Source organism: Argopecten irradians, chromosome 14, assembly GCF_041381155.1.
Source record: "Argopecten irradians isolate NY chromosome 14, Ai_NY, whole genome shotgun sequence".
Lineage (NCBI taxonomy): Eukaryota > Metazoa > Mollusca > Bivalvia > Pectinida > Pectinidae > Argopecten > Argopecten irradians.
Genome location: NC_091147.1, coordinates 33,039,172 through 33,052,485, shown reverse-complemented (window position 1 = coordinate 33,052,485; position 13,314 = coordinate 33,039,172). Strand labels below are relative to the sequence as shown.

Below are 13,314 nucleotides of genomic sequence, written 5' to 3'. Positions count from 1 at the left end.
TAACTCTCTGGAGTGTTATTTTATATCTACCAATAGATAAAGTATTACTGAACCACACGGTAACTCTCTGGAGTGTTATTTTATATCTACCAATAGATAAAGTATTACTGAACCACACGGTAACTCTCTGGAGTGTTATTTTATATCTACCAATAGATAAAGTATTACTGAACCACACGGTAACTCTCTGGAGTGTTATTTTATATCTACCAATAGATAAAGTATTACTGAACCACACGGTAACTCTCTGGAGTGTTATTTTATATCTACCAATAGATAAAGTATTACTGAACCACACGGTAACTCTCTGGAGTGTTATTTTATATCTACCAATAGATAAAGTATTACTGAACCACACGGTAACTCTCTGGAGTGTTATTTTATATCTACCAATAGATAAAGTATTACTGAACCACACGGTAACTCTCTGGAGTGTTATTTTATATCTACCAATAGATAAAGTATTACTGAACCACACGGTAACTCTCTGGAGTGTTATTTTATATCTACCAATAGATAAAGTATTACTGAACCACACGGTAACTCTCTGGAGTGTTATTTTATATCTACCAATAGATAAAGTATTACTGAACCACACGGTAACTCTCTAGAGTGTTATTTTATATCTACCAATAGATAAAGTATTACTGAACCACACGGTAACTCTCTGGAGTGTTATTTTATATCTACCAATAGATAAAGTATTACTGAACCACACGGTAACTCTCTGGAGTGTTATTTTATATCTACCAATAGATAAAGTATTACTGAACCACACGGTAACTCTCTGGAGTGTTATTTTATATCTACCAATAGATAAAGTATTACTGAACCACAGGGTAACTCTCTGGAGTGTTATTTTATATCTACCAATAGATAAAGTATTACTGAACCACACGGTAACTCTCTGGAGTGTTATTTTATATCTACCAATAGATAAAGTATTACTGAACCACACGGTAACTCTCTGGAGTGTTATTTTATATCTACCAATAGATAAAGTATTACTGAACCACACGGTAACTCTCTGGAGTGTTATTTTATATCTACCAATAGATAAAGTATTACTGAACCACACGGTAACTCTCTGGAGTGTTATTTTATATCTACCAATAGATAAAGTATTACTGAACCACACGGTAACTCTCTGGAGTGTTATTTTATATCTACCAATAGATAAAGTATTACTGAACCACAGGGTAACTCTCTGGAGTGTTATTTTATATCTACCAATAGATAAAGTATTACTGAACCACACGGTAACTCTCTGGAGTGTTATTTTATATCTACCAATAGATAAAGTATTACTGAACCACACGGGTAACTCTCTGGAGTGTTATTTTATATCTACCAATAGATAAAGTATTACTGAACCACACGGGTAACTCTCTGGAGTGTTATTTTATATCTACCAATAGATAAAGTATTACTGAACCACACGGTAACTCTCTGGAGTGTTATTTTATATCTACCAATAGATAAAGTATTACTGAACCACACGGTAACTCTCTGGAGTGTTATTTTATATCTACCAATAGATAAAGTATTATACTGAACCACAGGGTAACTCTCTGGAGTGTTATTTTATATCTACCAATAGATAAAGTATTACTGAACCACACGGTAACTCTCTGGAGTGTTATTTTATATCTACCAATAGATAAAGTATTACTGAACCACACGGTAACTCTCTGGAGTGTTATTTTATATCTACCAATAGATAAAGTATTACTGAACCACACGGTAACTCTCTGGAGTGTTATTTTATATCTACCAATAGATAAAGTATTACTGAACCACAGGGTAACTCTCTGGAGTGTTATTTTATATCTACCAATAGATAAAGTATTACTGAACCACACGGTAACTCTCTGGAGTGTTATTTTATATCTACCAATAGATAAAGTATTACTGAACCACACGGTAACTCTCTGGAGTGTTATTTTATATCTACCAATAGATAAAGTATTACTGAACCACACGTAACTCTCTGGAGTGTTATTTTATATCTACCAATAGATAAAGTATTACTGAACCACACGGTAACTCTCTGGAGTGTTATTTTATATCTACCAATAGATAAAGTATTACTGAACCACACGGTAACTCTCTGGAGTGTTATTTTATATTTACCAATAGATAAAGTATTACTGAACCACACGGTAACTCTCTGGAGTGTTATTTTATATCTACCAATAGATAAAGTATTACTGAACCACACGGTAACTCTCTGGAGTGTTATTTTATATCTACCAATAGATAAAGTATTACTGAACCACAGGGTAACTCTCTGGAGTGTTATTTTATATCTACCAATAGATAAAGTATTACTGAACCACACGGTAACTCTCTGGAGTGTTATTTTATATCTACCAATAGATAAAGTATTACTGAACCACACGGTAACTCTCTGGAGTGTTATTTTATATCTACCAATAGATAAAGTATTACTGAACCACACGGTAACTCTCTGGAGTGTTATTTTATATCTACCAATAGATAAAGTATTACTGAACCACACGGTAACTCTCTGAGTGTTATTTATTTTTATATCTACCAATAGATAAAGTATTACTGAACCACACGGTAACTCTCTGGAGTGTTATTTTATATTTACCAATAGATAAAGTATTACTGAACCACACGGTAACTCTCTGGAGTGTTATTTTATATTTACCAATAGATAAAGTATTACTGAACCACACGGTAACTCTCTGGAGTGTTATTTTATATCTACCAATAGATAAAGTATTACTGAACCACACGGTAACTCTCTGGAGTGTTATTTTATATCTACCAATAGATAAAGTATTACTGAACCACACGGTAACTCTCTGGAGTGTTATTTTATATCTACCAATAGATAAAGTATTACTGAACCACAGGGTAACTCTCTGGAGTGTTATTTTATATCTACCAATAGATAAAGTATTACTGAACCACACGGTAACTCTCTGGAGTGTTATTTTATATCTACCAATAGATAAAGTATTACTGAACCACACGGTAACTCTCTGGAGTGTTATTTTATATCTACCAATAGATAAAGTATTACTGAACCACACGGTAACTCTCTGGAGTGTTATTTTATATTTACCAATAGATAAAGTATTACTGAACCACACGGTAACTCTCTGGAGTGTTATTTTATATCTACCAATAGATAAAGTATTACTGAACCACACGGTAACTCTCTGGAGTGTTATTTTATATCTACCAATAGATAAAGTATTACTGAACCACACGGTAACTCTCTAGAGTGTTATTTTATATTTACCAATAGATAAGTATTACTGAACCACACGGTAACTCTCTGGAGTGTTATTTTATATCTACCAATAGATAAAGTATTACTGAACCACACGGTAACTCTCTGGAGTGTTATTTTATATTTACCAATAGATAAAGTATTACTGAACCACACGGTAACTCTCTGGAGTGTTATTTTATATCTACCAATAGATAAAGTATTACTGAACCACACGGTAACTCTCTGGAGTGTTATTTTATATCTACCAATAGATAAGTATTACTGAACCACAGGGTAACTCTCTGGAGTGTTATTTTATATCTACCAATAGATAAAGTATTACTGAACCACACGGTAACTCTCTGGAGTGTTATTTTATATTTACCAATAGATAAAGTATTACTGAACCACACGGTAACTCTCTCTGGAGTGTTATTTTATATCTACCAATAGATAAAGTATTACTGAACCACACGGTAACTCTCTGGAGTGTTATTTTATATCTACCAATAGATAAAGTATTACTGAACCACACGGTAACTCTCTGGAGTGTTATTTTATATCTACCAATAGATAAAGTATTACTGAACCACACGGTAACTCTCTGGAGTGTTATTTTATATCTACCAATAGATAAAGTATTACTGAACCACACGGTAACTCTCTGGAGTGTTATTTTATATCTACCAATAGATAAAGTATTACTGAACCACAGGGTAACTCTCTGGAGTGTTATTTTATATCTACCAATAGATAAAGTATTACTGAACCACAGGGTAACTCTCTGGAGTGTTATTTTATATCTACCAATAGATAAAGTATTACTGAACCACAGGGTAACTCTCTGGAGTGTTATTTTATATCTACCAATAGATAAAGTATTACTGAACCACACGGTAACTCTCTGGAGTGTTATTTTATATCTACCAATAGATAAAGTATTACTGAACCACACGGTAACTCTCTGGAGTGTTATTTTATATCTACCAATAGATAAAGTATTACTGAACCACAGGGTAACTCTCTGGAGTGTTATTTTATATTTACCAATAGATAAAGTATTACTGAACCACAGGGTAACTCTCTGGAGTGTTATTTTATATCTACCAATAGATAAAGTATTACTGAACCACACGGTAACTCTCTGGAGTGTTATTTTATATCTACCAATAGATAAAGTATTACTGAACCACAGGGTAACTCTCTGGAGTGTTATTTTATTTTACCAATAGATAAAGTATTACTGAACCACACGGTAACTCTCTGGAGTGTTATTTTATATCTACCAATAGATAAAGTATTACTGAACCACACGGTAACTCTCTGGAGTGTTATTTTATATCTACCAATAGATAAAGTATTACTGAACCACAGGGTAACTCTCTGGAGTGTTATTTTATATTTACCAATAGATAAAGTATTACTGAACCACACGGTAACTCTCTGGAGTGTTATTTTATATCTACCAATAGATAAAGTATTACTGAACCACACGGTAACTCTCTGGAGTGTTATTTTATATCTACCAATAGATAAAGTATTACTGAACCACAGGTAACTCTCTGGAGTGTTATTTTATATCTACCAATAGATAAAGTATTACTGAACCACAGGGTAACTCTCTGGAGTGTTATTTTATATCTACCAATAGATAAAGTATTACTGAACCACACACGGTAACTCTCTGGAGTGTTATTTTATATCTACCAATAGATAAAGTATTACTGAACCACACACGGGTAACTCTCTGGAGTGTTATTTTATATCTACCAATAGATAAAGTATTACTGAACCACAGGGTAACTCTCTGGAGTGTTATTTTATATCTACCAATAGATAAAGTATTACTGAACCACACGGTAACTCTCTAGAGTGTTATTTTATATCTACCAATAGATAAAGTATTACTGAACCACACGGTAACTCTCTGGAGTGTTATTTTATATCTACCAATAGATAAAGTATTACTGAACCACACGGGTAACTCTCTGGAGTGTTATTTTATATCTACCAATAGATAAAGTATTACTGAACCACAGGGTAACTCTCTGGAGTGTTATTTTATATCTACCAATAGATAAAGTATTACTGAACCACACGGTAACTCTCTGGAGTGTTATTTTATATCTACCAATAGATAAAGTATTACTGAACCACACGGTAACTCTCTGGAGTGTTATTTTATATCTACCAATAGATAAAGTATTACTGAACCACACGGTAACTCTCTGGAGTGTTATTTTATATCTACCAATAGATAAAGTATTACTGAACCACAGGGTAACTCTCTGGAGTGTTATTTTATATCTACCAATAGATAAAGTATTACTGAACCACACGGTAACTCTCTGGAGTGTTATTTTATATCTACCAATAGATAAAGTATTACTGAACCACACGGTAACTCTCTGGAGTGTTATTTTATATCTACCAATAGATAAAGTATTACTGAACCACACGGTAACTCTCTGAGTGTTATTTTATATCTACCAATAGATAAAGTATTACTGAACCACACGGTAACTCTCTGGAGTGTTATTTTATATCTACCAATAGATAAAGTATTACTGAACCACACAGGTAACTCTCTGGAGTGTTATTTTATATCTACCAATAGATAAAGTATTACTGAACCACACGGTAACTCTCTGGAGTGTTATTTTATATATCTACCAATAGATAAAGTATTACTGAACCACAGGGTAACTCTCTGGAGTGTTATTTTATATCTACCAATAGATAAAGTATTACTGAACCACAGGGTAACTCTCTGGAGTGTTATTTTATATCTACCAATAGATAAAGTATTACTGAACCACACGGTAACTCTCTGGAGTGTTATTTTATATCTACCAATAGATAAAGTATTACTGAACCACAGGGTAACTCTCTGGAGTGTTATTTTATATCTACCAATAGATAAAGTATTACTGAACCACACGGTAACTCTCATAGGAGTGTTATTTTATATCTACCAATAGATACAGTATTACTGAACCACAGGGTAACTCTCAGGAGTGTTATTTTATATCTACCAATAGATAAAGTATTACTGAAGCAGCCGGTCTGCAGCGTTTCACAGGATTCCAATGGAGTGACGGTAACAGACATCCATGGGAACAAGTATCAGGTACTACATCACACATACTTATTACTGTTACATAGAGGTAACACAACCAATGCTTATTTGATATAAGTTATTTTCTTAAAGTTACAAAGATACCTTTTTAAAGATAACTTACGAGAGTGGAATAAATTCCGTATCCAACAATCACGAGCCGTGTGACCTGTTTCTACCACAAATATATTTGCTTTTATCCGATAGAAATATATAGTACCGGGTATTGTGTATTTTCTGAGATATGCAAATAATATTAAATTTGTCTAATTGGAAACAACTTTAGAATGAAATATATCTCATTTAACGTCGTGTTTTATTTTTTCAAAGTTGCTTCAACAATATACCACGCATTATCTGACTATTTTAAAGCATGCGCGTTTACTTCAAGTTCAAGTCCGTCTCAGACTCGTTTTGACACAACGACAAAGACACAACGACAAAGACACATACTGTACGCTTTCAAACAGCAACGTGTGGTATAATCAAATTTTAATCAACAGTTGCATTGAGAGTTAAATAATACCACTTTTTGTGGTAGAAATACACATAAAAAAAAACTGGTCAGTAAAACTATTTAGATGTTGTACATTAATTAGGTTTACTGTTAATTATACAAAATATAGTGATTGAATTTGGTCATTAGAGCATGAACCTATATAGACAATACTATTGCATTAATTTACTGTACATGTAGCTTGATTGACTATACCATTGCCGAGTGGTTAAGATGTCCCGACATATTACCACAAGCCCTCCACCTCTGGGAAGCGGGTTCGAATCCCATGTGGGGCAGTTGCCAGGTACTGACCGTTGGCCGGTGGTTTTTCTCCTGGTACTCCGGCTTTCCTCCACCAACAAACCTGGCACGTCCTTACATGACCCTGGCTGTTAATAGGACGTAAAAATAAACAAACCAAACTATAACATTGTAATGAATAAACATGTTCATTAAATGTAGATTATTTTGAAATTTTGATTGCTAAGCTGTCACAATAACGAGATGTGCTTACCAGCTAATTTACATGACATCTTTATTAAATAAACTATGTGATCATCACTTCTGTAAATGAATACATATTTTTCAGTACCTTAACATCATATCACCATCTCTGTACTCAAACACTAAAATGTCTTTAGTATAACGATAAATAAAATGACATATTTCATGTTAGCACGAAAAGTGAAATCTGTTTTAATTTATTTTATTTATTTCAAGGGAAAATATGTAATAGTTGCGACGCCTCTTCCGCTACAAAATAAGATAACATACGAACCGCCGTTACCATGCCTACGGAACCAGCTGATCCAGAGGGTCCCCATGGGGTCCGTCATTAAAACGTTTGTTTACTACAACACCCCCTTCTGGAGGGAGAAAGGTAATGAGACTTTTCAGTAATGTGATACAGGCAACTAAGCAAACCTGACTTCATTTCAAAAGTTCACATTCTACCGATCATAATTAAAATGGTTACAGTCTACTCTCTTCCTAAATTTGATTATAAAACTTTTCTCTATTGGTCAATAATGATTCGTGACCAAGGATTTACTTATATTTACTTCTAAATACTTGGTTGTGACGTATACTGTTTGGGACCTCATGTATATCGATTTCAATATCTAATGACATGACGCTATTGATACGTTTGACGATCTGATATGTCTTTTATGAAACGTTGTACTAACACCTAATTCTAGGATTTTTGTTACTCTTTACTTATAAGGTGTTTTGATTTTAGATGTTAAAATCCTTTTAATGTCCACTGATCCTTTAATTTGACTTAAATGTCACACATATCAATTGCGAGTTTCGTTTATAATGCAGGTAATACATATCTTTTAACTTTTTTAGCTTATCTTGTAATTCAGAATGATATCCGTGTTTTGTTAATTTATGTAGGGTTTAATTATGTTTGAATTGAATTATTTAACTAGTACTTATCGTTGGAGATTTATACTTTCACTTTGAAGGGTATTGCGGGTCTTCAGCCATAGTGGACAATGACGAGATTATAGGATTTAGCATGGACGATGTCAAGCCAGGCAATACAAACGATCTTCCCGCTATCATGGGGTGAGTGATATAGTAAACAGGATAAAGAAAATCGACCAATTTCTTATGAGGAACATATGGCGTCAAACCTGATTGAATTTAATCCATTTTGATTTCAGTTTTATTTTGGCGGACAAAGCCAGAACTCTTTGTAAACTGACTAAAGATGAAAGAAAACAACGAATTTGCCAACTTTATTCCAAAGTCTTCCAGTCACCAGAAGCCTTACACGTGAGATTTCTAGTTTGAGATAAGGGCGGTATGAGTGGTCAAACGAGTCATTAGTTAGGGTCTAGTCCTCCACGTCCGGTTTGTCCCTTCCCATGTTGAGTATAGCTACCAAGTACTGAGTGAGATTGGCATTACTTCCAAATCAGACACAGGCAATAATTAAACCATCTTTTAAAAATTATCATTTAAGACAGAAATCAAACAAAACCAATAAAGTAAAACGCACTGGGAAACATGTTATCATTTCCACTGCCAGGGATCGAACTCAAAACCTCTGGACTAGTTTTGACCAGGGTTACACATATAATTGATGTTATATACACATATAATTAGTATCTCAGAGGTAGTGCTCTGTAGAAATTGTTTTTCGTCCCATTTCCAAAGTACATTAGAAAAGGTAATACGTTCTACCAATAATGCTATCAGTGGTACTTTATCATTCTCTGTTGAGATATGTACTTTGTTGTAGCCTGTACACTATGAAGAAAAGAATTGGATGGAAGAACAATGGTCTGGAGGCTGTTATACCGTCATGATGCCCCCAGGCTTCCTCACCAAGTTTGGAAGGTTTGTTAACTACAACCTTCACCAATAACAATCACACTACCGCTGTATTGTATTACTGTATAAACACAAGGGATCAATGGTATATACAGTCACACTACCAATGTATTATTGTATTACCGTATAAACACAAGGGATCAATGGTATATACAGTCACACTACCAATGTATTATTGTATTACCGTATAAACACAAGGGATCAATGGTATATACAGTCACACTACCAATGTATTATTGTATTACCGTATAAACACAAGGGATCAATGGTATATACAGTCACACTACCAATGTATTATTACGTATAACAGGGATGTATTAGTATACCAATGTATTATTACCGTAAAAACACAAGGGATCAATGGTATATACAGTCACACTACCAATGTATTGTATTACCGTATAAACACAAGGGATCAATGGTATATACAGTCACACTACCAATGTATTGTATTACCGTATAAACACAAGGGATCAATGGTATATACAGTCACACTACCAATGTATTGTATTACCGTATAAACCAATCAATGGTATATAGTCAACATACCAATGTATTGTATTACCGTATAAAACACAAGGGATCAATGGTATATACAATCACACTACCAATGTATTGTATTACCGTATAAACACACAAGGGATCAATGGTATATACAATCACACTACCAATGTATTGTATTACCGTATAAACACAAGGGATCAATGGTATATACAGTCACACTACCAATGTATTGTATTACCGTATAAACACAAGGGATCAATGGTATATACAATCACACTACCAATGTATTGTATTACCGTATAAACACAAGGGATCAATGGTATATACAGTCACACTACCAATGTATTGTATTACCGTATAAACACAAGGGATCAATGGTATATACAATCACACTACCAATGTATTGTATTACCGTATAAACACAAGGGATCAATGGTATATACAGTCACACTACCAATGTATTGTATTACCGTATAAACACAAGGGATCAATGGTATATACAGTCACACTACCAATGTATTGTATTACCGTATAAACACAAGGGATCAATGGTATATACAGTCACACTACCAATGTATTGTATTACCGTATAAACACAAGGGATCAATGGTATATACAGTCACACTACCAATGTATTGTATTACCGTATAAACACAAGGGATCAATGGTATATACAGTCACACTACCAATGTATTGTATTACCGTATAAACACAAGGGATCAATGGTATATACAGTCACACTACCAATGTATTGTATTACCGTATAAACACAAGGGATCAATGGTATATACAGTCACACTACCAATGTATTGTATTACCGTATAAACACAAGGGATCAATGGTATATACAGTCACACTACCAATGTATTGTATTACCGTATAAACACAAGGGATCAATGGTATATACAGTCACACTACCAATGTATTATTGTATTACCGTATAAACACAAGGGATCAATGGTATATACAGTCACACTACAATGTATTGTATTACCGTATAAACACAAGGGATCAATGGTAATATACAGTCACACTACCAATGTATTGTATTACCGTATAAACACAAGGGATCAATGGTATATACAGTCACACTACCAATGTATTGTATTACCGTATAAACACAAGGGATCAATGGTATATACAGTCACACTACCAATGTATTATTGTATTACCGTATAAACACAAGGGATCAATGGTATATACAGTCACACTACCACATTGTATTGTATTACCGTATAAACACAAGGGATCAATGGTATATACAGTATCACACTACCACTGTATTATTGTATTACCTGTATAAACACAAGGATCAATGGTATATTACAATCACACTACCAATGTATTGTATTACCGTATAAACACAAGGGGATCAATGGTATATACAGTCACACTACCACTGTATTTTATATTACCGTATAAACACAAGGGATCCATGGTATATACAGTCACACTACCATGGTATTTACCGTATAAACACAAGGGATCAATGGTATATACAGTCACACTACCAATGTATTATTGTATTACCGTTACACGTAATGGTAACAATGGTCAATGGATTACCGTATAAAACAATGGATCTAAATGTATATACAGTCACACTACCAATGTATTGTATTTACCGTATAAAACACAAGGGATCAATGGTATATACAGTCACACTACCACTGTATTGTATTACCGTATAAACACAAGGGATCAATGGTATATACAGTCATACTACAATGTATTGTATTACCGTTTATAAACACAAGGGATCAATGGTATATACAGTCACACTACCACTGTATTGTATTTTACCGTATAAAACACAAGGGATCAATGGTATATACAGTCACACTACCAATGTATTGTGTATTACCCGTATAAACACAAGGGATCAATGGTATATACAGTCACACTACCAATGTTATTATTGTATTACCGTATAAACACAAGGGTATCAATGGTATATACAGTCACACTACCATATGTATTGTATTTACCGTATAAACACAAGGGATCAATGGTATATACAGTCACACTACCAAATGTATTGTGTTTACCGTATTAACCGTATTACAGTTCACACTTACCAGGGATCATTACTGGTATATACACAAGTCACACTATCAATCTCTAAAATTCATATTATTGTATTACACGTATAAAATCACAAGGGATCAATGGTATATACAGTCACACTACCAATGTATTTATTGTATTTACCGTATAAACACAAGGGATCAATGGTATATTACAGTCACAACTACCAATGTATTGTATTACCGTATAAACACAAGGGATCAATGGTATATTACAGTCACACTACCAATGTATTTATTACCAATGTAAAAACACAAGGGATCAATGGTATATACATATACTTTTACTACCAATGTATTTGTATTACCACGTATAAACACAAGGGATAATGGTATATACAGTCACACTAACAATCAATGTATTGTATTACCGTATAAACACAAGGGATCAATGGTCATACCTACACGGAGTATTGTATTACAGTCACGTATTACCGTATAAACACATGGGATCAATCTACAATGGTATATACTAATCACACTACCAATGTATATATCCACAACCTACTTCACCCACCAACCTACTGTATACCGTACCTTCAAACACAAGGGATCAATGGTATATACAATCACACTACCAATGTATTCGTAATATATTGTATTACCGTAATAAACACAAGGGATCAATGGTATATACAGTCACACTACCAATGTATTGTATTACCGTAAAAAAACACAAGGGATCAATGGTATATACAGTCACAATACCAATAAGTATTATTGTATTACCGTATAAACACAAGGGATCAATGGTATATACAGTCACACTACCAATGTATTATTGTATTACCGTATAAACACAAGGGATCAATGGTATATACAGTCACACTACCAATGTATTATTGTATTACCGTATAAACACAAGGGATCAATGGTATATACAGTCACACTACGACAATTGTATTATTGTATTACCGTATATAAAACACAAGGGATCAATGGTATATACAGTCACACTACCAATGTATTGTATGTATACCGTATAAACCACAAAGGGATCAATGGTTTTTATACAATCACACTACCACTGTGTATTACCCGTATAAAACACAAGGGATCAATGGTATATACAGTCACACTACCAATGTAATGTATTACCGTATAAAACAAGGGATCAATGGTACCAATGTATAGTATACAGTCACACTACTCTCACCTATATATTGTTATTACCGTATTATAAACACAAGGGATCAATGGTATATTACAGTCAAGGTATCTACCAATGTATTGGTATTACCGTATATGTCCGTAAAACACAAGGGATCAATGGTATATACAAGTCACTACTACCAATGTATTGTATTACCGTATAATTGTAGTACACACAAGGGATCAATGGTATATACAGTCACACACCATTGTATTATTCTTTCTTGAATCTACCGTATCAAACTCAAGGGATCACTGGGTATATACATTCACACTACCAATGGATTGTTAATACAACCCAAGTAATAAACACAAGGGATCTGTAGTTACATATGCAAGTCCCAATGGTATAATACAG

The 13,314-nt window shown here is 33.7% G+C and overlaps 1 protein-coding gene across 2 annotated transcripts in view; it reads left to right on the top strand.

The window, feature by feature from the left end:
* Window positions 1-13,314, top strand: part of LOC138306828 (amine oxidase [flavin-containing]-like) — a 76,774-nt gene that overhangs the window by 43,284 nt on the left and 20,176 nt on the right. For both annotated transcript variants that reach the window (XM_069247314.1, XM_069247313.1), the window contains exons 8-12: window positions 6,292-6,380; window positions 7,588-7,747; window positions 8,340-8,442; window positions 8,541-8,652; window positions 9,122-9,219. In XM_069247314.1, the coding sequence (XP_069103415.1) occupies window positions 6,292-6,380; window positions 7,588-7,747; window positions 8,340-8,442; window positions 8,541-8,652; window positions 9,122-9,219 (562 nt within the window). The remainder of the gene's footprint in view (window positions 1-6,291; window positions 6,381-7,587; window positions 7,748-8,339; window positions 8,443-8,540; window positions 8,653-9,121; window positions 9,220-13,314) is intronic.